This window comes from Watersipora subatra, chromosome 2 (assembly GCF_963576615.1).
Source record: "Watersipora subatra chromosome 2, tzWatSuba1.1, whole genome shotgun sequence".
Lineage (NCBI taxonomy): Eukaryota > Metazoa > Bryozoa > Gymnolaemata > Cheilostomatida > Watersiporidae > Watersipora > Watersipora subatra.
In genome coordinates, this window is record NC_088709.1 from 43,870,638 (window position 1) to 43,897,414 (window position 26,777).

The following is a 26,777-nucleotide window of genomic DNA, read 5'->3' on the forward strand; positions in this document are numbered from 1 at the left end:
GCTCTTTAATGACATGGTAGAAGCATGGTAAATGTAAATATCTCACATCTGCAATTGGCTGGAGCAGTCCATTTTTACAAAACAGAATTTCGATTTTATTCTGGGCATTTTTGGCATGCACAGCACTTTTTTTAAATATCAAATAACTTGAATAGCTGTGTCAAGTTTACTGCCTTTGAGTTATACTGAATTTCAGAGCTTCAAAACAGGTTCCTGCACTATCACGCCTCAAACTACCCTCAAACATGAACCTATCTGTGATGTTTTATCAAATATTCAAATATGTCCTTTGTGAAGGCTGTTTTTGTAGAACATGAACCTTATAGGTCAGGTTTGTTATTGCTCATTCAAATTATCAATGTTATCCATCTTAGAGCACACACTGATGTGGAAGGAGATGATAACTATTATGCATACGATGGCAAGAGGCATCGCCCACCTGCATTGTATAATGATGCTGCCAGGACACAGGGCTGTCAAGCAGCCTATAGCACACCGGGATATTAAGAGCAGCAATGTCATGCTTGGTAAGTCAGCAACCCAACCAGTTGTCTAAATCATCATGTAGAACAGAGTTATCTTCACTTGTTTAAACTGAGAAACTAGTCTTTCTGTACTGGCCAACTCCGACAGGCAACGATAACACTTGAATGTAATTTGGACACTTTTGAGACTTTCATGCAGTGAATAGTTTTGTTTAGTTTTTTTGACAGAAATTTTATTAAACAAGTATATTTTTCTTACTGAAAAACATTGTTTAGTAAAAATTTATTTTACATGCAAAACTATTATTTATTAAGACTATTATTATTATTATATTATATTATTATTTTATACTAGTTAAATATTTCTGACTCATTTATATTCTATATTGTATATACTTGCACTATATTATGTAATTAGTAACTTTATATTTGTAATTAGTTCTTGGTGTTTATCATATACATATTGTACAAAATCTTTCATTGTAAAATCTCTACAAAGATTGGTTCACTAATTTACACACTAACAATTTGTAATGAGTGATGTTTATAACATTTCAGTTGGCAAATGGAATCTATTTTAGATCAGGCAGGTTGTGCCTGCTACCTTATAAACAAAGGAAATAGTCAGGCAGGAACATACGTATGTAGGACATGCTTAATCATTGAGAAACACTCAATGATATAGGCTATTGTCAATATGTCAATTGGCTAGTTTGACCCAGTACAAAAAGGTTACTGCCGGTTTCCGTCAGCAATTGCCACACATATGACAAACATGACTTCATGACACCAACATACTATGTTTCAGTTTATGAACTTTCTGTTACTACAACCTTCAATTCACTATTCTGACTCCTCTGCAATACTATTAGATTACCAACTTGTAAAACACATCTGTTCAACACACTTAATATTTCTTGGTTTCTGTCTTTTTATTTTAGTTTTTGCATGTAATGAGAAACATCATTTTGTTGATGACTACAAAAGCCAATTAAAAGTTGTGCATATGTACATACATTGTCAAATTCGAGTTTTGTCGTAGCTAATATAAAACTAAAAAAAGGTTTTTTCAGCATCACCTAGCATTAATATAGTTTTACTGTAAGCATTCAAAAAGTAGGAGCAAGGAGATGGCTTCAGCACATGTTTTCTCTTACTATTTGACCATAAATTTGCTTCTTGCTCCCCATACCATGTTCCACTCATTCACATGATAGACCGTATTGTAATGCTGGCAATTATAACCCTTTCACTGCTGTCCATGTACAAATTTAGCTTTCGGCCTACTGCCAGCCATTTTACTAAAAATTGTCGATTTTGTTGCATGATATGTATACAATGTTTTTCAATTTCAAACCCTATATAAAACATTTTTGTAACATGTTTCATGTTGCCAACATGTTAACAAACAGAGCTATGCAAAGATTCCAATGTATCTATACTATGTGCATTGCTAAAGCTATGTGAAACTACGATCCCTACGAAGCTATAACGATCATCTCTAATATTCGTTATTTATTCAAAACTATTACTGAAAGTGATGTCACTTTCATTATCTAAACATTTAATTAATTCTAAGTTTGAATCGACTATAATGTCATCAACATAAGTAATCTTTTGTTTTCTAATTCGGTAGGTACTTGCAAAAGCCATAATGACCCTAAATAGTTCGAACATCAGAAAGGAAGAATGTTCATTTTTGAGTTGGAAACTCCCAAACAATGATTTAAAAATACTTCGCGAATTTAGGCTAATTATATAAAAAAAATCTTCAGACAACACTGTCAATACCCTAATAATACTAAAGATCTTTGGTTATGTGTCAACTAATAATAAAATGAAGTTACTATGCAATTGCTGGGAAATTCGCATAAATGTGCATACGGCAGTGAAAGGGTTAATGAATCAAATCAAATAAATTCTTAAACCACAGAGTCAAAAAATTACATAATTCTGTATGACCTAAATGAGCCCAGCAAATAGGCGCTTTGTTGAAATGCCCTGCAGTTTAGTGACATTCTTAACAGCAGGAACCTGTCTGCCCTTGTCACTCTCTCATTCATTACATCCGAAGACACCGAAAGTACCGCTGACCTCTTGTAAAATTTCAGGAATCTTAGAATTTACATATGTTTCTCTTTATTGACAACTGCTGACAGGTGAAACATAAAATTGATTTGTTCCGTATTTCTGTTGACAGATGAGCGATTGAGGGCAAAGATTGGAGACTTCAATTTAGCCCAAACTCTTGAAACTTGTAGACTGAGTGACAAAGACGGTAGACAGCGGGTAAGCAAACATATATACAAAGAGTTGTTCATTATTTGGACTGGACTATCAAATCTTAATAGTAATGGTATTTTTGGGGTTTAAAATAAATCATTTTGAGTACAAAAAAAGAAGAAACTCCCCTCTCCCACCTCTCCCTTTAATCAAGTTGGCATCAGTTGGAACACTACTATAAAATGCCTAGCCTTTGCTTAGCTTGCCACCCAACACCAAGGCGTGTTTACACTACAACAACTATCTGCCTGTTTTAGAAAAAAGTCCAATGCTAGAATGATTGCTCTGTATAATGGATAACACACTAAAAGTAATACGAGCATTGCCAAAAGTTGGCAACATTACACTTCTATTCATTATTCATATTACACCTCCATTACACCTACCATCTATTCAACTCGCCCATGACAACCAATCACTGCACAGCACGAATAGCAACCAGCCAATCACTGCATGGCATAAATAGTAGCCAGCCAATCACTGCACAACATGAATGTTAGCACTAATATCAATTTTCTTTCACTTTTCATCAGAGAGTAGAAGGATATTTTTTTTATTCATGTCGTTAGTTCATATTAATGACATAACTAAAATATGTTGATATTAATTTGTTTTAAAAATATCTAAAATGCCAAATAATTTCATTATACATGTGTGGCACCCAAATATCAGCTCACCAATGATTTGGGAGTTTCAACGCATTTTTCCAAAGCAATATTATTAGTTCTGATTCATGTAAAATTGACGATTACTGTTACTTGTTTCGTTGTAAGATCAATGGATAGCCATTATCACATTCTGCAAAATTACAATGACATACTTTTTCTTGGTTTTCTCTGGAACTCACAAACCAACGCACTGCCCACAAAGGCCACTCGTGATAACAAAAAAGGTATCCAACGCTAAATTGCTTTCTCTGCAACTGGGCATGTCTCCAGTTGATGAGGTTTCCTCGCCCCTGGACTCAAGCGTTTCTAGTCAAGATCACAGCATCATTGTTTATACAACAACACTCCTAGCAACACATGCACCCTCTGCTTGTAGTGAGCTGAGCAGATATCATACTCGATATTTGAGGCGTAGCTAACGCACAATTCTGCCAAGAATTAGTCTTACTAATGTAAAGGTTGTATTTAAGAACGTATTACAATTTCTATCAGTTTGTAATAACATAATTTAATGTAATTTAATGTCAGTAAAGATTATTTGTGCAGAAATTTAAACATTCACAAAAAGGTTGCTTGCATTTAAGTCGATAGACGAAATAAGTTCATATGCTTTGCAGTTTGTTATTTTGCAAACTTGCTTTGGTTTAGTACGAGACACTAAAATTTATTAAATTGAGTGTCATGCAATCTTCTCGTCCTGTATGCGACGCTGCCATAGTTTCCTTGGCATAAGAACTCCTTCAGAGAATAGGATGCATGGAAACGCCATTAATATTTTTATTATGTTTACTGGAAACTAGAGAAATAAGGCCTGTGGTCAAAGCTGTCTGCTGCTTTGCAAGGTCACTCAGTATTTCAACTAGCATCCGGTTATTGTAAATATTGAAGGTGTTTTATTACGGCCTTGCATCACTCCAGCAGCTTCCTCTAGCTATTTAGATTGGCAGCAGAAGATACGCAAAACTTGCCCAGCTGACTTTGTACCCCTTCAAGGTGACAAATAGTCTCTTTGCAGTGTCAAAAAAGAGGGTGAACTCGTTTATATAGAGATCAAAGGGCTTTTTCAAAAGTTCAGCATCAACCATAAGAGGCGAAAATACGCATTGACAGACATATAAAATGTTATTAACGCTAAGATGTACTCAGACATACAAAGTTTATACACTCAAACTTTGACATACGAAGTTTATACACTCAAACTTTGACATACGAAGTTTATACACTCAAACTTTGACATACGAAGTTTATACACTCAAACTTTGACATACGAAGTTTATACACTCAAACTTTGACATACAAAGTTTATACACTCAAACTTTGACATACAAAGTTTATACACTCAAACTTTGACATACAAAGTTTATACACTCAAACTTTGACATACGAAGTTAGTACTCTTCAATGCATATTTGTTTTGCATGTCAAAACCGTCATGTTAGAGCAGATATTTATGTAAGAATACGTTGTATTTTATTCAAACCGTTTTAGAACCTAATAAATAACAGTAAACTTCAGTACTTACATATAGCAGTAAAACCTATAAACTTGTATAAAACTGTAAAAACTCAATTTATACATAAAAATAAATTAATCAAGTAATAATCAATAAAAATGAATTTTTCTTTATCTTAGAGACACAATTAACAGTTTTGATTTGGTGATAGTGTACGTTATGAATACACAATGCAACTCACTCTAACTTATAATTTACTCTAACAAATGTTTTTAAATAATACACATTTTTTATTATTTATTTTTAATTTTTAAAGATTTTCAAGTTTTGCTTAAAAAATTGTAGTGTTTCAAGAAATTTTGCTTGTTTTATTTTGGAAATGACTTAAAATATAAAAACCAATATTTATGCATATTATGCACTATATGTTTAACATTTGTATGTAGGGACTCAAAATTTTAATGTACAATTAATAATTCTTTTTTTACATTAAGTTGAATTCGTAAGTAAGATAAATTCAAAAAATTGTTCAAAAATATGTTTGTTTAAATTGATGTTATTGTCCGCTTGCTTGAACGTGGTTGTCTGCTCCTGGAAAGTAGTCTGTTCACTTGAAAGTCGTTGTCTGTTCACTTCAAGGTCATTTGTCTGTTGGCTCAAATTAACTTCAAAAGTAAAATGTAATTTTATTGTTTGTCTCACCATATCAAATAGTATCAATAGTATGGTTTTTTCCAATGACCGACACATGCTAGTTCAACTCAATGTAATTCCTGCATATTGGTATAGAAAAATTCTTCCATTTATCATCCTCCTTTCACAAAACAATTCATTCTTTAGCAGTTGTGAGTTGCCCTTGGCCTGCTAAATGGTGTGTTCACTTGTGATGCAGCTAAAAGTGTTTCTCAATAAAAAAACTGATTGGATAAAATAATACAGGAAAACAGGTTGTTGACTGCCGTGTGTAGACAACTCCCAAAACATGAAAACAGCTTTAGCTGATCGCTGTGGGTAGACAACTCCCAAAACATGATTAAGGTTGTCTATATTACAGTCAAATAAGTGAACATAAAAAAGCAATAGCAGATCGGCCATAAAATAAATTTGGTTAAATTAACCAAGTTTGGTTTCTCAAATTATTATTTTTTGCAGGTGGGAACAGTGAGGTATATGGCTCCAGAGGTACTGAGTGGTCAAGCTAACAATAGAAGGGAAGCTGTTTTGCAATCCGATGTTTACTCTATGGCTCTTGTATTGTGGGAAATCTTTAGTAGATGCAAGATCAGTGATGCAGGTAAGGCAGAGACGAATGTTAGTTGCTATAAATATCTAAAGGATTGAAACTAAAGGATGGATAAAATATAAATAGAAACAGGAATGAAAAAACGGTGCCTGACAAGTCAGTTACCTAGGCGGAGTTTGTGAACTAGACTCGCTGCTAGAATTCTTTCGAATAGATCTATTTTTTTTTTTGGCTATAGTGAATTAATAATTTTCATCAAATTCTTTTAAAAAATGCAGTTGCGCGTGTTGCCCAAATGTTATCTTTCCTTTTTCTCATTTTGCCGGCAGGCGTTTCAACAATGGTTTAGCATATCTAGTGTCATAAAGAATAGTATAATTATGTGCGCCATTGGCAAGCTAATGGTCAATTTTAGTCAATTTATTTCAGCAATTTTTTTCAACAAATTTGTAAGGGGTTGCTATCCGGCCTCAATTATTGTACTTTTTGCTGATGTATTTAATTTTATTATGTTACACTTTTTATGGATATAAAAATTATTATATTATTATACTAACCCGATTATAGCTCAAAAGCTAGCATAGTTAAATCTTTGTTTCCTTTGTTTCATTTTCATCTGACATATTTGAATATTACGAAAGCATTTCATGCAAAGCTGCTCTATTTTTCTGTACTAGAACTATGAAAACAGCTAATGTTTGCTATATGGGCTTGTACAATGTTACCTTGAGATATGAGCTTAATGTGTTCTCGGACCTGAGCAAATATTTTGATTCACTTGCATCTCAAATGAAATAATAATCTTATATAAAATGAGTAAATACAAATTAATCTGTTCCTACTTTATGAAACGACGCCTAAAACCAGAATATTACAGTGAAAAACATTTTTTTAATTGTTGTAGTCTACCACCTATGCTCACAAAGTAACAAATACCAGGTTAGTGGTTACGATCTGCAACAAAATGTGACATTATTATATGCGGTTCTGTATTGAGTTCTTGCTTCCGAGAAAGACAGTAGCGGCTGATGGCGGTGTGAAAAACTTAACCCATTGAACCCTGGCCGGCCTTGTAAATGTTTGTCAGCATCAATTTATCCGTTATCATTATCAGGGCAATTTGTTTGAAACCTTTTATAAAATATGTCTAAATCTGGTCATAGTCCAATACTATTTGATAAAATATTGGTAAAAAAGTCAAGCAACACAACAGCAGATTTCACCAAATGTCACTGAGAACAAGCGGCAAAATTATAGCTAGTATCATATAATCCTTCATCTGCATCAAAATCATCCCTGACATACCAACAAATGAGTCGCACCAATTTTTTCGCGATATCGTCCCAGTAAAACTGTTATTATAATGAAGGGAGTAGGTAAAGATATTTAAAAATAGTTAAGAATAGAAGTAAAATTTTCGGTCTAACATCCTGCACAAGAACTAATTTTATTGGTTTACGCTGTTACTTAGAAACAGCATTTGTAAACAAAGCCGTGTGAATTTTAGTATTTCGGTCGTTAGGTTTTCTGTCACACCCTACGCAATGCTGGAGTACTGGCTATCAGGGTTCAAAGTGTTAGCAACAACACGTTTGATATGTTACACTTTTGTGATGCTACATAATATAAACTTTAAATTTAACTTAAATGAATTTAGCATACTATATACACACTTAAAATAAGTTCCAATCTAACATTACACTAAACTTAATTCTAATTGTATTCTTTTAATTCTCTTCTTCCGGCTTAGCTCCTTTTTTGCCTCGCTTTCACTTCCACTTTTAGCTGATCTTTTTAAAACTTTTTCAAACTGAGCAATGCTGTTTTTGTAAGCGCCTTTTGTATCCTCAACCACCTAGTGGCGTCGAGAGTCAAGTCGAAAGCTCTTTTTTCAAATTTGTCTCGTATCTCAAGGCAAAGATTTGCATGGTATTTTCCTTGTATCTCAAATTGCTCATACGCTACGACACTCGTATTTCAAGGTATAACTTTATAAAGTATTGCATATTTAGCAATTGAAATTCTTATTTGTCAGCATTTCAATCATTTTTCAAACCAAGGGAGGCAAATCCACAATCATTTTTGATACAAATCCAAATATGAACATTTTATTTATTATTGTATAAAGTTGCTTTATTTTAGCATTGCACTTCCTTCAAAACACATACATGGACAGCTATACAATCAATAGACATGCAACTTGACATTATCTAATTTTATGAAAATGTATTTGCAGGTGTTGAGAATTATCGACCTCCGTACTATGAGTTTGTTGGCGATCAGCCAACGCATGACAGCATGACCCAAGTCGTGTGTACAAACAATAGTCGGCCAACATTCAATGGGAACCTCACAGATCCGGTGAGTAATGAACACCGTATATACAAGTTACAGTAAGCCTTTTGAGAGTTATCCTCACATTTACACCGTGGCATCATCAAATGCATTAAGCATCAAAAATATTGATGAGTAGTGCAATCGATATGTATGATGCAATGCATAGTGATTGGATAGATTTTATGCTCCTTTTGCAATAAATAACTCTGGAACATTTCAAATTCTTGTCTCACCAAACACAACATAGACATCACGCGTTAGCTTTTGCAATAAATATTCAGGAACATGAGATTAAACAACTTGTATTAAAAAAATAAATTAATCATATCTCTTATGAGTAAACATTTTAATGATTTTTAATAGTTTAACCAACAAGTATGTTACACTTTAAACAATAGAGAATAAACCAGAACTTTTCTGACACACTAGATGGGAGTAAGAAATGTGATTTTAACAAAGCTAATACTCATCCTGTTCTGCCAATGTTGAATGATTTGGTTGGTGTAGCTATTATAGTTATAGAGCATTCAATCCATAGATATAATCAGTGTCCAATTCATAGATATAATCAGTGTCCAATTCATAGATATAATCAGTGTCTAATTCATAGATATAATCAGTGTCCAATTCATAGATATAATCAGTGTCCAATTCATAGATATAATCAGTGTCTAATTCATAGATATAATCAGTGTCCAATTCATAGATATAATCAGTGTCCAATTCATAGATATAATCAGTGTCCAATTCATAGATATAATCAGTGTCCAATTCATAGATATAATCAGTGTCCAATTCATAAATATAATCAGTGTCATACTGTGTAAGTACTAGCCTGTAAAGTTAATTTTAATAAAACTAAAATAATATCAGAAATAAAAAAACAGCTAATGTTCTCTATACACAATGACTAAAGCCAATTATTAAAATTAGAGTCTTTGAGAAGAACAAAGTAAATTGTCTTACAAAGCTGGTTTGTAATCTGACAAGCTTGTAGGCTAATGGATCATTTTCTCATCGGTTTTCTCCTTGACGAACTTTGCCATGCATGATAAGCAATCTGCAGTGGACTATTAGGAGAGCAATCTGCAGTGGACTATAGGAGGTCAAAGGGTGGTGGACTATAGGAGGGCAAGGTGTGGTGGTCTATAGGAGGGCAATGCGTGGTGGACTATAGGAGGGCAATGTGTGGGGGATTATAGGAGGGCAAGGTGTGGTGGACTATAGGAAAGCAAGGTGTGGTGGACTATAGGAGGGCCATGTGTGGTGGACTATAGGAGGGCAATGTGTGGTGAACTATAGGAGGTCAAGGGGAGGTGGACTATAGTAAGGCAATGTGTGGTGGACTATAGGAGGGCAAGGTGTGGTGGACTATAGGATGGCAAGGGGTGGTGAACTATAGGAAGTCAAGGGGTGGTGGACTATAGGAGGGCAAGGTGTGGTGAACTATAGGAGGTCAAGGGGTGGTGGACTATAGTAAGGTTATGTGGAAAGTTCTGATGAATTGCTGTAATGTATGTTGAGTTGTTACCATCAGAAAGCTTTATTAACAACTAGCTGTGCTACCCAGTCAACAGGCAGGTAATAAAAAAGTCAGCGTTGCCTGGGTAATAAAAAAGTCTGGTCAGAAAATTGATTTGTATTTAACATATAACAACATTTGCCATTCTTACTTTTAAACTACATATCATGAGCAAAGTGTTAAATTGTGCAAGCATTCCTAGTGTGCTTAGGCCTCGAGTCTTTCAGCAGTTATTGTAACATTGTATTTTATTGTAGCATAGATCAACATTTCATCATAGAATTCTGAGTTGAAAAGAATTCAAGCAATTTTCTGACCTAATCCATATACTAACTTTAGCCATAAATTTAAAGGTTGATTCAAGGTGAATAAGTGAAAATTTCTAACACACCGTAAATCCTTGTTTATAAGCCGCCACCATGTATTAGCCACACACTAAACTGAAAGTTGTTTTTTGAGCTACAGGTATACAGCCTCTATAAGTCGCAATCGCCGTCCCTGCTTCCATTAACACACTTAAAAGATATAGCTGTAAGGTCAGGGCATGGTTATGCCCTCATATATTTACATTATTATATACATGTATATATTTTATATTTATATTTTTTTTCAGAATGTGAAAGAGATAGTAAGTACAATAGAAGATGGCTGGGACAAGGATGGTGATGAGCGACTAACAGCTATGTGTATCGAGCTACGACTGGAGAAGTTTTTGCACCATCATGAGAAACAGGGAAAGGTTAACTCGAGCTATATGTGAGGAAAAGAACACCCCTACACAATGCATCATGAATATTTATCAGTTTCAAACAAAAGCCTTAGGATTAGCAAGCCTTAGGCTACAATCTAAGGTGTAAAACTATTTTCAGACCATTTATTGTATTTTCTAAGCGTGTTAAGAAAATTACTTTTTATTTTGAATTTCAGCTAATAATATTCTAATACGCAAAACTAATTACCACACTTCTTAATATTTACAGCTTGTGGTAAAATTATTTCTTGGCACAGTAAAGTGGTTTGCAATATTAAAGTAACAAATAATATCAAAAATTATCTCCTTCACAGAAAACCTACTCAGACAAAGTGCTTTGTGCACAAGTATTTTTGCTTAAACTACTTGGGGAGTTGTCCACTCTTGTATGCTAGTTGCGCCATGCCTCATGTTTGTATATATTATGTATTTGGTGTATGCCAGTCAAAACTAATGAGCTATTTTTCAGCTTTATGTTACTTATACCTACATTAGCAGTGAGCATTATATCTTTATCTAGCATATATTTAGGTTAGGTTTTCTGTTTTATTAGAAAATGCTGCACTATCAGTATTATTGGTCTACGCCATGTGGTTAAATGCGTATACTTACTACAAACTCTTCCCTGTTATATAATGTGTAATCATGCTTTCTCTGAATCTATGAAATAAATATCTATTCATTTCATATTAAGGTTTATTCAGACTGCAGCAACCAAAATGGTGTCGTTGATTCTGTACTTTTAGCTAACCAACTCTCATTAGAATGATATAGATGCTTTAAATGTTCCCTGAAATGTCTCTTCTGCTCCCAACACTAGATTAAACAATTATAAGATTCTTTCTTTAAGGCAGCCAAGTGTTAGATCGCAGATCCATTACAACCAATATCTGTCCTGTTGTATGTTATGCCGGGTAGTAATATTATGAGTATGTACAGGGGCGGCGACAGACTCTAACAATGGGTTATGTACAACTACATGTATGTTCTTTGTACCCCATATGAATTCCTTCTCTCACTCGGCGTACAATGTTCATTATAATATCGTTGGGCAATTTCATAAAACCATCTTTAAACTTGATGGCAACGTGCTGCTACTGATGTACCGGGGATATAATTTGAACAAAATCATTGCAAAAGCGTTTTTGACAGGCTTGTGTTCAATATGTCCGCCCATAATGAGTATTGTCTGGCATGCACTTACCAAAAAGTGAATTCTGCAAACAAAACTAATACCCGTTTGTTTAACCATGTGTTGGGTTTACACAAAATTTCAATGGTGAATTGAGCAACTTATCCTAAATACAGATTGGTAATCAACCAACAAAAGACAAATCTCAACGGTGCTGAAATTAGCTTCCTCATAGTAAATCAATTCTTTATTTTTTGCACTTGGTATTTAAGTGTTGAACGTGTGAATTTAAAGCCAGAGTCCCAACTACTGTACGATAAAGTAAAAGTTGTCAGTTTGACACACAGATGATGAAAAACTGATGACGTGAGCAGACAAGCAGAGATAAAGAATGTATTGAGTACAAACAAAGCAAATAGATACATGTGGGCCTCACAGAGTAAACCTCCAACTAAATATATGTTATGACTTTATGAACAGCGAATACACGTGAGTGAGCATCAGTATAATTACACTATACATATTATGAGCAATACATATGTACATAGAAGAAAAGTAAGGACCATCTAGAGAACGATGTCTCCCCTTCCTAAGCCGCCAATGTTTGTAACAAAAGAGAAATACAGAAAGCTCAAGACTTGTAAATACTAAACTGCCATGAGAAACGTGTCAACAATATTAAAGGCACAAATCATCTGTTACCAAATAGTAACATAAGCAAAATAAATATTGCAACTGACTCTCGCAAGTGGATGACACCATCTAGCAGATGGCGGCGGGTGTGCAACGTATTTTGCTAGCTTGTAACAGAGCGAGACATGCGCTGCATATTGATTAAAAAATAAAACAACATGTAATGGCTATTTTCTGAGACTGTGGCAATCATAAATAGAAAATATTGTTCATGGCATCCCACTACGTCAGTCCTTGAGTGATGCATTTAGACTGTCAACATAAGCCCTGTGTAAAGACTTGAGGAAGTTCTCATCTGTCTGAGAGAAATCAGTAATATATTACTGCACAGTTAATGGGAAAGAACAAAGATTCTATTCTAAACAAATTTTAGAAAGAGTTAGCCTTTATGAAATCCTTTATGAAATCATAACTTGTTGTATTTATTCATAGTTCATATTTTCATTCTTTAAAACTGCAGATTATTGTACAGTCTATAAAACTGTAGATTATTGTACAATCTATAAAACTGTAGATTATTGTACAATCTATAAAACTGCAGATTATTGTACAATCTATAAAACTGTAGATTATTGTACAATCTATAAAACTGCAGATTATCGTACAATCTATAAACCTGCAGATTATTGTACAATCTATAAAACTACAGATTATTGTACAATCTATAAAACTACAGATTATCGTACAATCTATAAACCTGCAGATTATTGTACAATCTATAAAACTGTAGATTATTGTACAATCTATAAAACTACAGATTATTGTATAATCTATAAAACTGCAGAATATTGTACAATCTATAAAACTGTGGATTATTGTACAATCTATAAAACTGTAGATTATTGTACAATCTATAAAACTGTAGATTATTGTACAATCTATAAAACTACAGATTATTGTATAATCTATAAAACTGCAGAACATTGTACAATCTATAAAACTGTAGATTATTGTGAGATAAAAACAGAGATTTATCCTGATACAATCTCTATTCTGTAATTCCTATGAAATTTTTAGGCTGAAGGTTGTTGTTTTATAATTCTCACTTCATATAGCTATGCAATCAACCAAAGCAAAATGTGTTATACTGATTATGTATTCTGTAGCAGCGACCTTTAATTAAAGAAGTTCACTGACACCCTTTCTCGATATTAGGTTAGTATATTTAATGACATTGACAAAACACAGTAATAGGGAGAATTAAAAACTGTACTATTATTAAATATATATAATTGATTTATATCATACGGCCACAAAAAATCTATATTGCTATTATTAACGAGTTCATGATTTTTGGCAGTGGCCTGACAACTCCAATCATTTAGGCACAACATTTTCATGTTCAAAAATATTACACAGAGCTGGAGTTGCCAAGCCTACCAATCATGATACGCAGGGTTCTATAATAGCTTTTGTAGCTGATTTAGGCATTGCACAGTTTTAACTTAAAAATATCTCCTGTATTTTTCCATGCTTTCAATTACTGTGAACACTATTGAACTCTAAGTGCAAATTGAGAGTGGGAAGTGACAAGAAATTCAGTTCACACAAAAATCAAGACGCTGAACGTATTATCTCACCTTCAATAGATGCTCAAAAGCTTGGAGGAGCTGCTCCTTGGTTAGAGCACACGTGTGGGACGGAACATTAGCAGCGGCTGCTGCCTCTTGCTTGCTGCCAGTCGAAGTGTGAGTTCGGGTATTAAAAGCGAGGCTAGCCTCTGAAATACAGTATAATTTAAAGTTGAATTCAATAGCATTTTCTTTACTCATGAGTCCATACAAGCAAGCGTATAAATAAAATGCATCTATACATAGAAATAACTCGCTCGCCAACAGACGATGGCAGATTAATGAAGTGGTTGTGTCCTGGTGTGTCGACTACAGGAATGTATTTTCATACTCATATTATTAGTTGATGCATAACCAGTGATCAGTTTTTTGTGTCAAGGTTGGATTGTAAAGTTTTTACAACCCCGTGTCATTTTTAGTTCTCTAATTGACTAGTGGGCAAAAAACTAAGGCAGTGCTCTCCTATTCGTATTTATTGCCAAACCCCTTATGAATGATGAGGGCAATTTTGTAACCCCTGGTTTAGAATAAAACAAAGGATTCAAAACAATAAAAAAAACAAACATATTTGGAAGCTATGAAAACAAATAACATGAAAACAATATGTTACTGGAAAGTCATTCTAACAAGACTCTAATGTTTTCACACAGCAGCAACATGTAACAGATTGCAGTCCCAACCTAACTCAGATTGTGTTGTGACTACAAGTTGGCCATCTTCATAATTGATTCCTGCACCCCCACGAACTCAGTTAACACCCTGCAGGGGTGTTTAGCACCACTTATTGGGAAGCCACTGAAGTGCTGTAATGTGTACTAAAGGTGCAATGCTGAAACACCTACCACACATGAACAGCCTCTTCTTTGATGTACTGACCCTTTTTATATGCTAACACACTGAACGTGCTTTCAAAATCCCTAAACAAGCCCTATGGTGGATTAATAAAAATACTGGTTGTTGATAGTGATAAACACTAAGAACTGCACGTACCCATAAATTTGGAGTTATGCTCTCCTAAGCGCTTTCAACTAAACCGATAAATATGGTAATTGTTTCTACCGATTAGACAAAAACTCATGGACCCAATCAATTAGCAGTAATTTTAGTGTTTACTAATGATTAGCCTACATAAGTGAAACAATGACGGAGACCCCAAACTACATTTTCAATGATGTGCGAAAGCATTATATGCATATACATGTACATTATCAACGTGGCCCCTGTTAACTTGGTTATCATGCACCATTGTGTACACCAATTATTACCAAAACTATTCCTACATCTCTGAAGAACATGAAAGTAAAATCTTCACACCACCCGTATAACCACATGCGGACAGTTCATGTATAAAATACACAATGATCTCAGTCAAATGTTGCCGTCACATCCAATTATCATTAAAGTGTACCGCATGACCTACATTTATGATAATGAATGACCTAGTTTAAGATAACCTAGTTCGGGTTGAATCTGTGGTATTTATGGTGCGATTGGTTGAGCTCCATGATGTAAGACAACATACATTGACTTCCCTTATCAACTTTTGCAGACAATGATGTCAGTCGCTATATAAATGTGTAACTAGATCTCAGAATTTCGTGCGCAGACATACAAGTCATATATCTGTAGTCCACTTTCAGTGATTTTTCAAGCACAATGCTTTTATTTAAATCATAAAAAATGAGCCAAAAACAGAATGAACAACAGTTTCAAGTTACACATTTTGATTCTGCAAGGCAACGATTACCATATGATATTTTGGTTTGCCACTTGAAACACTAATCAAAACCAAGTTATGACCTTGAGTAGTCCTTGTGGAAACTTGAAAGGTAAAAATAGTAATCTAAACATGACCAAACCAAGTTATGACCTTGAGTAGTCCTTGTGCAAACTTGAAAGGTAGAAATAGTAATCTAAACATGATCAAACCAAATCAAACAAATCAAAAAGCACAAATCACACCAAGATAAGTCAAACTTTTTAAAACTACGAGTTGTGAAATTTTTTTAAAGCTTTTCACCAAAAAACAGTGAGTCGCTGTTGGATGATATAAATATGGGACACAGGTTTGTTACCAAAAACTCTTGTTACATGTGGAAAAACTATTGATCTTCTGTCACTGCGTGTTCTCCTTTCATCCAGTATCAATATTTATCTAGAGTGTCCTTCACTCATCACACATTCAGTCATACAGATAAGGATCAAAGTTGTGAGAGATGTTAGTCCATAAGTTTATCACACGAGCAAAGTACAAGCTTATCTAGCAATACTCCATATAGGCGAGGGTCGACAAAAATAACTCGCATGAATATCAATATATAAATATTGACCAAAACATCCAGGACCTTGCTGCAGTTTATATGAATAAGAAACAAAAGGCAACATTTACTACAATAGTAAAACCAAGCATAGCGATAACATACCCACGGCATATTGAAAAGATGCCAAAGTTAATTGCTTTATAAAAAAAAAATTAAATAAAAGGTATTGATCAATTTAATCAATAATAACTAGTCATCCACTTTTTATTTGTGTAAATTCTATCAATCGCCAATGATGATGAAAGAGTCAAGTGAAGAACATTAAAACATATATTAAAGTGCAGTGTGAAACTCTCTTGCGTATGTCACTCAGCTCCACGCAGTAGAGCAAAACAGATGGACTCATCAACTATCTCTCGGATTTACGTAGAACTCTCCACGGTACGTGCTGCACGTAGTACAATGTAATGTTACATTTCCTTGCAGATAGTAACCACAAAATGCACTATTATTGTAGGACACTATAGCTAGAAAGGTTAACATATTGCGTTGCTTCTATTTTTTAATGATGATGATTTTTACCAGGAAGTGTTTGTACTAAATAATTACTATGGGTTTATACCACTCTAAGTATTTTCGCCTTATGATGCCAACAATGAAACGAGCTAAAAGCTTATAATTGTATACCAAATAATTTTTCATTGTAATCATAGCACAACAGACTATATTTAGCCATTACTTGTGACTGAGTTCACATTTATGTTTCACAAATCAGTAAAGAAATGTTATTGTTATTTTATTCTAGTGACAAATGGACAGAAGTCCAACGCTTGGCAACGCATAGGCTCAGTGGCAACGCACAGGCTCAGTGGTAACGCATAGGCTCAGTGGCAACGCATAGGCTCAGTGGCAACGCACAGGCTCAGTGGCAACGCATAGGCTCAGTGGCAACGCATAGGCTCAGTGGCAACGCATAGGCTCAGTGGCAACGCATAGGCTCAGTGGCAACGCATAGGCTCAGTGGTAACGCACAGGCTCAGTGGTAACGCACAGGCTCAGTGGCAACTTTAGTGAGAGAAATAGGCCCCATAACTTTTACCATACTTTAAAAATTACTTTGTATTTTTAAAAAATGTTTGTGTGAACTTCACGTCGTAATTCAAAACATTTGATTGTAGAGATGATCATAAGCTGAGGTGTTGCTGTAGATATACGCACTGTACTGTAGATATACGTACTGTACTGTAGATATACATACTGTATGTTCCACATTAAGATCCTTTACTGGTTAAGTATGTACCAAAATATGTTTTTATATAACATAGTGTCGAGTATGGATCCACAAAACTAAATGCAGCACAAGCAGACATATATCCGCAAATATATTTCCAACATACTTGACCTTGACCCTACCTGAGACAAGCTGAGGAGGGTTGATAGCTACGGGCCTTGAACTGGGTGCCGCTCGTGGAACAGAAAAGGCCATTGGTGACATGAGGGTATGAGACAGGAGCGAATCTGCCGCTGATGACTTGGTTGGGGTGTGCATGGTCTGCATTTGCTGCAAGTTTCATATCATTAATCAATTAAATTTATCCAACAAAATGAAAAAAGTTTAATTGTGACAAACATGAGATAATTGTGACAAACATGAGATAATTGTGACAAACATGAGATAATTGTGACAAACATGAGATAATTGTGACAAACATGAGATAATTGTGACAAACATGAGATAATTGTGACAAACATGAGATAATTGTGACAAACATGAGATAATTGTGACAAACATGAGATAATTGTGACAAACATGAGATAATTGTGACAAACATGAGATAATTGTGACAAACATGAGATAATTGTGACAAACATGAGATAATTGTGACAAACATGAGATAATTGTGACAAACATGAGATAATTGTGACAAACATGAGATAATTGTGACAAACATGAGATAATTGTGACAAACATGAGATAATTGTGACAAACATGAGATAATTGTGACAAACATGAGATAATTGTGACAAACATGAGATAATTGTGACAAACATGAGATAATTGTGACAAACATAAGATAATTGTTTTAAACCATCATGTATCATGAAAAATTGGCTTGCGGGCATCAGAAAACAATGACCAAATAACCAAAATAACCAAATGATTTCTTCAGACGACCGATTTCTTAGAGCTTTTTATTTACTGATCAGACAGATCCGTCATTCCACCTCTCTAGGGGCTATTTATGGAAGGGCATATTTTACAATAAACCCTAATAATCCCACTAGGTTTTATTATCAGGGAAGAGATCTTATAATCAAGTAGACCATATTATTGGGAAACACAGTATGCTGTACGGTTTTTCGATTAATACGCATGTTGAAGGTAACTGCCGTTACACTCGTTAGGTCATGAAACATCTAGTCAAAGTTTTGTCAGAATATTATGTTTTGTAGCAGAAAACACCTAATCACTGTAAATCAACCTTCTTAGGCTTTTCAAAAATAAATCTATAGAGGCTGGTGAGTAGAATTGCCTTATATTCATCATCGCTAGACAGCCTGTACTTACTGTATGTGTTTAGACTAAAGCATGATCTTACACAGTTGTTTTCTATTATAAAGTTATAACGACTGCTATCCATGGCCTGGTTCAAGGAAAGCTTAAAAACATTTGACTCAAAGAAAAGACTCAAAGTAACTGCGGTGTAGACACACTAAAGAAATGCAAACACGCATAGGCAATGAGGCAAAAAAAATGTAAACTGGAGTGTAATGAATGTAATAGATTGAAAGTGACAAATACCCGATTTGTCTACAAGTGTAAACAACATACCTGTGAGGATACGCTATCTATAAATGGAGATGCTGGAACAGAAGAGCTCATGGTCACCCTATCATTCTTGAGCCTAGCTGGAGTAATGAGCGAGGACTCCATCTCAAGCTCTGCTACTGTCTGAGCCTGCGTCGGAGGAGGCCTGCAAGAGATGGACGACATAACATGTCTGGGAGCAACAGGTGCTTAGCGAATATACTCAGCATCAAACTAGTGGTTAGTTAAGAGTATACCAAGCATGCAAGAACTGACAATTTGAACATGTCAGCTAAATGATTGAAGGTCATGTGACTAGAGGTCTTGAGATGGAGTCGAGGGGTAGCTAAAAGTCAGAGAGAGAGAAACAACAGAGAGTTACTGATCAAAACATTGCTAAATAATTAGGGTCAATAGGTCGTTAAATGGTCAGGGAATATATTGTTTAAGTTGCCTAAATGGTTTAATAAATGCATTGAACATCCTTTTAGGTTCTTGTAAACAAAATTTCCAAATTTTTAAGTCTAGATTTTGGCAATAAAAATGTTGATAAAATGTCTCAAATATTTCATATAGGGCTAATCATAGATTTAAGCTTGTACACAGGAAGTAGCATTTATAATAAATGTAACAAATGGCATTCCCCAAATTGCAGCGGACGGACGATACTAGGCTGATCATAGTTCAAACCTTTAGATGTGTGAAAAAGGGTCTACAAAGCTTGATAAACAAGGCTCCAAGTCTCCTAGTGATCTAGAGAGGACCAACATAGACTAGGATCCTCACTAATTCGTTTGTAGATGTAGCGAGGTGTATTGTACAGCCTACATGACCTGGTGTAGGTTTACGGATGCTTCAACCTGGCAACTATACAACAATGTCAGCCTGATTGACTAGAAAATGATTTGGACAGCATTAACACAAAGCTGAGAATCACCTGTGAAATGCGTGTCCTGTCGGTTGCACTGAGCTTGGTGCTTTTGACGATTGTTCCTTATAACTTAAACTGGCAGTCTTGAAGAGCTCATTTATGTCGATACTCTCACCTCTTTCTACAAGAGAGTCATTATGGAACACCAGACATTCTTGAAGCTCACTATTTTGATTAGCCTCATCAAGCTGTCAGAGCTGTGACATAATTTATTGGCAACTTGAGACTATTGCTAAGTAAGAATAGACAACAGAGGAGTACTCTGCAACAGAGGAGTACTCTGCAACAGAGGAGTACTCCGTAACAGAGGAGTACTCCGTAACAGAGGAGTACTCCGTAACAGAGGAGTACTCCGTAACAGAGGAGTACTCCGCAACAGAGGAGTACTCCGCAACAGAGGAGTACTCCGTAACAGAGGAGTACTCCGCAACAGAGGAGTACTCTGCAACAGAGGAGTACTCCGCAACAGAGGAGTACTCCGTAACAGAGGAGTACTCCGTAACAGAGGAGTACTCCGTAACAGAGGAGTACTCTGCAAATTAAGTATATACATATTTACTGACAGGTACATACTTTTAAGAGCTAAGGTTTTAAATAAAATTTATCATTCCTGTTAATTTTTTAAAGAAGACATTGAGCTTAACACAGCGTTAAATAGCGAGAACTCTACAACCTCGTTTGGTTTTCAAAGCTTTAATATGATTGATGCAGGACTCAGAAACTGTTTTTCAAATCAACTTATTTGCTAGCATGGTGTATGAAAAATTCACTTTTTATTTCTCTTAAAAGCTCATTGGCCAATCTTTTCAAATCACTCATTTTTATGAGACCTGAGATGTCTAGCTGATAATGGTATCTAAAGGCTATCGAAGATCAATTAATATTTTGCAACAAACTGCACACCCCTTGCTTTTGTAGCGTAATTAGGGCTAACTGCTCTTTCTGTACAATGGCAAATGAAGCTATCGGTACCCTCCAACCCTTCTCAAACCAACCTGTACTGTCTATGTATCAATGAATGAAGAAATGTATCACTATTCACAACTGCAAATCACATAGGTAGTGCTTAGCCCTCTTATAGTCAGCGGAAAATTGATCAGCATTGCAATTTTAGGTGCCTTAGCATTCACTATGAATAAGGGGCGTACACACGAGTACCATTCCAACTGGGTATCCCTCAGGATTGTGGCAGAATCTTTGGCAACGGTTGGGGTACATGAAGATGCTTGAGAACCAAGTAGTGGTGTATTTTGTAGTAATAGTTTTCAGAGGGTACCTTTGTGAACGAATTACCATTGAAAAACTTGGCCTGAAGTCTGCACCAATTTATGATATTTGAAGGCTATGAAAGGCTTTGCAAGTGCTTTGCTAAAATCATGTGTGTAAATTAGAGTTAATTTAAAGTAACAGTTTGACGCGGTATGCGAACCACTTTACCAGTAATTGGTTAAAAGTTGAAACCAATAAAATAGAACCTCTACAAGCAAAGTTGGTTCATCTCAAACTCTGCTTCGTATCTTAAAACCATAGAATGCTGGAGAAAATATTACCATGTGAATGCTCTGTACCTCGAATATCTCCCTCAGGAGTTCGAAATACTGCAGACAACCCCTTGATAAATACTGCAGACAACCCCTTGATAAATACTGCAGATACAACTCGATACATACTGCAGATAACACCTTGATAAACACTGCAGACAACTTCTTGATACATACATACATACATACATACTGCAGATAACACATTGATACATACTGCAGATAAGACATTGATACATACTGCATATAAAACCTTGATACATACTGCAGATAACACCTTGATACCTTCTGCAAATAACACATTGATACATACTGCAGATAACACCTTGATACCTTCTGCAAATAACACTTTGATACATACTGCAGACAACACTTTGATACATACTGCAGACAACACTTTGATACATACATACTGCAGATAACACCTTGATACATAATGCAGACAACCCATTGATACATACTGCAGATAACACCTTGATACATAATGCAGACAACACATTGATACATACTGCAGATACACCTCGATACAGAATATACAGTTAATATCAATAATATATACAGTTGGATGTACAGTTTAAAAATTTAAATCTAAGTTCTTTAATGCTATTGCTGCTAATAGCAAAATCGTGAGGATAAATGGCTGCAGAAATTTTTCCGATAACTAAACACTGTTGGATAAAGGCTCAGACTTAAGTGCACTAACTTAGATGAAAAACTCTAGCTGTTTTAAAAAGGTATTTGAGTAGATAAAATCGGTTCTTAAGCTCCATTGTTATCTCTATGGTTAACAACCAATGTGTTCTGAGATTGAGCATATCTCAACTGTTTTTACTTACTGTTCATAAATCAACTTGAAAGGTCTTAGCAACAATGATGTATATGTAACTTGTTAGAAAAAATAAATTATTCTTGCCAATGTCATAGTATGTATTATTTTAATGTTTTACCTTCAGGTTTGACAGCTTGCGGTTTAATCACTTCCTTCGCAATGTTTGGCAGAGATGTTACACTCGGCGGCTCAGATTTCTGCAAGAAGCATTTATAAAAACAGAACATATATTACAAATGATACTACATACATGTAGTTCTATTTACTATCTATATTGATCTCACGAGAAGAGGTACCAAATTACCTTGTCGTAGTCAGACTGGGCCTTGCTAAGCATGTCAAGGATATTGCTATTATCTCTAGCGACTCCGTTTCCTTCAACACTTGCAACAAGTTCAGCATCGGCTAGACTCTCAGAACAACCCTTCATCTCATTGACTAACCTAGTAATAAAAGGTTATTAACTAGAAACTTGGATTGTCTTGGCGATTGCTACGCTATTAGCTTCATGCCATTAAGTTAACTGATCAATATGTTTAAACTTGCAACACCAAGTCCAAGGCGACCCTCGGTCCAATAACTCCGATGACCCTCGGTCCAATAACTCATTGCTATTTATTAGGAATACTCATTCTTGCTAATATCAAAGCAAAATGAATTACCAAAAGAGTTACAAAAAATATATATACTGTCCTTCTTTCTAACCATAAAACCTATAAAAGCGAGTTCAATACCTAACTTGATAAAAAGGTTCCAAGGGTTATGCTATTTTAGTAAATTAGCGAAGAGAGCCAACAGAAGTGATAACTGGTGCTATAAAGCAAAGTAGACTAGCTGTAAAATGGCTTTAGAGATGAGAGCAATGATCTGCATAAGAGACTATCTTTCTCTTTACATACCAAGAAAGAAAGTTTAGTATTATGCTGGTGAGTAAACAGGAGAAATACCTACACCAGCACATGAATTACATAATTTTTTTATTATATATTTCAATACATCAGAGTCTTGGCTTTCGAATGAGCCTATATTCAATACACAAAGAATAATAGAACTATGAAAAATGGGGTGTCAAAAGTATGTCCTGCAAAAAACTTGGTTCAGGTACTCAAAATGTGACGTCCTAATTCTCATTTAGCCTTAGGTCGTCGGTCCCTTTCGCTGCCATTGAGGCTGCGTTTGTCTGTGACAATCGGTGCTGTTAAACCCGGAGAGCGCTAATAATAAACTAAGATTCTAGATAATCAACAATGCCCGTGATCGTGCTAACGCCCCAACCAATACAAACACATGTTCTGGGTTAATTAATTATGCTTCAATAAATGTACTGTCGTTGATAAAGGTAATGAAATCACATCGATTAAATTATGACCTGCGGTTGCGTGGCCCTTGGACTAAATGTCAATCGCACTTTGGCGAGATCACGCAATGCTTGAAATTAATTAGTCTCAGTCATCACCCTCAACACCGCATTAAAAATAAAGAGCTAGTGCATAATATCATCGGGAAAATATAGTATGGTTCTTGGAGTCTGAGATACTTATCATAGAAGTAATATGTACAAGGAGAACCAATGACACTGATTCCTTTGTCATCTTCATTCGTTCTCTGGAGTTGTCCTACCTTCGCCTGCTACTAGTGTCATTATCGTAGTTGATAAATAAGTGGTAAGAGCACACAACAACGAATATGAGAATTGTGACGTCACAATTTTCGAGACTATGCCAGTAAACTTTTTCGCGGTAGAGCTCTGGGGAAATCCTATAAACACCAACCAATGTCTGTCTCACCATGGCAAACAATAGCTCATTCGAAAGCCAAGACTCTGATGTATTGAAATATACAATAAGAAAATTATGTAATTTATGTGCTTTAAAGGTTGACTTGCAAAATTCACATTACAGTTATTTTGTATCAAAAGATTCACCATGTCTTACTCTGTTGTGTTGTAGGTGCAAAATATGTGGAAATGTGATTAAAAGCTCTTAAAAGCTTAAGAACGAACAATTAATCGCCGCCAATTTATTTCCCTGACGTAGTCAAACAATTCGGTTATTGTTTTGACATGTGATGTTATCACGTGAATTGAAAGGCCAATAAAAGGCTCAATATAAAACTTCTCGTAGCACTAGTTTATGACAAACACTTCAGGTTTCACCGAAAAGCCCATATCACATATAGATGCTCGCTACTTTACAGTTTTGTTTCGGCTTGGTCTAATCGTCTAGTCGTAATCGAATCATGTTACCCATACTTCCTGCCAAACAGCGTGAATAATTTCTGCAGCATTTTTCGACTATCACTGGTGACCCGCAGGCTCGTCATGTTTATCAGAGGATGATATGTACTCCTTCGAGCTAAGGTTAAACAATTAAAGGAATTTTTACAGCGGGTTTTGAGATATCAGTGCTCAAAATGACAGCATTACAACGATGATGAAATAGACCTGTAAGGACAATAGACATGGATTTGGAAAGGGCTTCTAATCTACGACAGTTTCGTGATGGTGGCGATCAACTGTTCGTTTTTGAGCTTTTAAGAGCTTGTAATCACATTTCCCCATATATTGCACCTTTAACACAGCAGAGTAAAACATGGCGAATATTTTGATAATAAATAACTATAATGTGAACTTTGTTGCAAGTCAACCTTCATCTTTCCAAAGTTTCTATGAGTAGAAAATACTATTTTCAGAGTACTTGAAAAAAAAACAGAGCTATTTGTGCTGCCAGCCATGAACACAATGAGCTACTTACTTCTCCAATAAGTGACAAATCTTGGCAAACTCTGAAGTATCGTAGAACCAAATTCCATAGATGACTAAAATGTGAATTAGAGCAATTACAATGAAGACAGGAACCATTTTGAATGAATGACAATAAAATGATCAGCAACGATAACCAGCTACTGCATCTTGTCAAACAAAAGATCAAATGCAATACATTGAGCTACAAATATGTCAAAAACATCAAGAGGTGCCAAATGTGCATGTGGCCTCCAAAAGTGTGACATCCCTGTATGTAGTAGCATTATCGAGTTGTGCATAAATCATATAAGGAATTGCAGCAAAGTTTTACTAAAGCTGTTGCTACTAGACGCATACGACACAAAAAAGTAAATACCAAAAATATAAATAATTTCAATGAGAGACTTTCACACAACCTGTTCAGCTTATATGATAATGATGCGAGTTCAAATTGATTGGCCTTGTAGAACAAAACAATAGCAGAATGTTGCAGACCAGGCAAATAGAAATGATAAAGCTAAACAAACTACAGCTTAATACGAGTCGGACTCACATTTTAGGTTTTTATAGAGAAGGAAGGGCTCGTGTCTTTGAAATTCCAGATTTGCTCGAATTGGTTCAACAAAGTTTTCTGTGCCAAGACGATTAAGAATCATAAAAGCGTTGATAGGAGGAGCAGACCTAAAATGGTAATGGAGCCAAACAAAAAATTGGTGTGTTCATGTAAACTACAACGTGTAAAACCTATCAGAGTGCAAATAATCAGTTCAAGCGGCTTAGCCTACATATTCCATTCCAACAGAAACCTACCTTTTATAAATAAAGCACACTCCATCAATTTCTGTTCTTTGCTGCAACAGAAGCAAAACATCACATTGAGTAAATGCTAGGTAAACTACTGTAGTTGACATATTCGGGGAAACACTTAGCAAATGTGACTTGGGTTTCATAGCAGATGGCTGCTATGATTGTAACTTTTTCATGCAAACTGATAAAAACGTTCCGTTTGTTTTTACTACGAGCCGTAGTAAATAATTTCCTTTTTACATGTATTGGATTTAAACGCAGCTGAAAAATGTGGGAACTAGTTCAACGTATAACTCGGATCTTTATTCTGCCTTTGGCTTTCTGCTACATTTACCTCTTAAAAAGTGGTGCAACTATAACAAAAAATTATAAAAAATAAATATGAACGCATAAATTTTAACCAAAGATTATTTTTACACATTCTCATGCCTAAACGTCATTCTGTAAGACAGTGCAAACGTTATTTCTCACCCATTCTTGGTTGTCTTCTTCAAACTTATATAATGTCGTTTGCTTAGAAGTTGCCAGAATTTCTATAATATATGGGTCAAAACGTTGCAATGTTGCCAAATTTATTCTATTTTCAGCGGAAAGGGCCATACTTTCAAGCAGGTTGCGAGCAAACGTTATTTGTTGACTTACACATTGACGAAGACCCACAGCTATTTTCATAGAAACATTTTCGATGGTCAGAGACATAACGACTGTAGAAACCCCA

The 26,777-nt window shown here is 35.2% G+C and overlaps 2 protein-coding genes across 2 annotated transcripts in view; one reads left to right on the forward strand and one right to left on the reverse strand.

Moving 5' to 3' along the window:
- The window catches only part of LOC137387388 (TGF-beta receptor type-2-like), a 38,658-nt gene extending 27,236 nt beyond the window's left edge, over positions 1-11,422 (forward strand). Inside the window, exons 7-11 of the mRNA XM_068073799.1 lie at positions 375-527; positions 2,686-2,774; positions 6,042-6,183; positions 8,369-8,493; positions 10,605-11,422. Of these exons, the coding sequence (XP_067929900.1) occupies positions 375-527; positions 2,686-2,774; positions 6,042-6,183; positions 8,369-8,493; positions 10,605-10,751 (656 nt within the window). The 3' untranslated portion in view covers positions 10,752-11,422. The remainder of the gene's footprint in view (positions 1-374; positions 528-2,685; positions 2,775-6,041; positions 6,184-8,368; positions 8,494-10,604) is intronic.
- Positions 11,423-12,249: 827 nt separating this feature from the next.
- Positions 12,250-26,671, reverse strand: LOC137387630 (mRNA-decapping enzyme 1A-like). Its single transcript, XM_068074110.1, has 11 exons — positions 26,531-26,671; positions 26,063-26,103; positions 25,806-25,933; positions 25,263-25,326; positions 22,814-22,952; positions 22,628-22,706; positions 20,146-20,260; positions 19,233-19,374; positions 17,813-17,960; positions 14,148-14,287; positions 12,250-12,866 (listed from the first exon to the last, which is right to left on the reverse strand). Exons 1-11 carry the CDS (start codon positions 26,657-26,659, stop codon positions 12,795-12,797), a joined length of 1,197 nt encoding a protein of 398 aa, XP_067930211.1. The 5' UTR covers positions 26,660-26,671; the 3' UTR covers positions 12,250-12,794.
- Between the last annotated feature and the right edge of the window lie 106 nt (positions 26,672-26,777).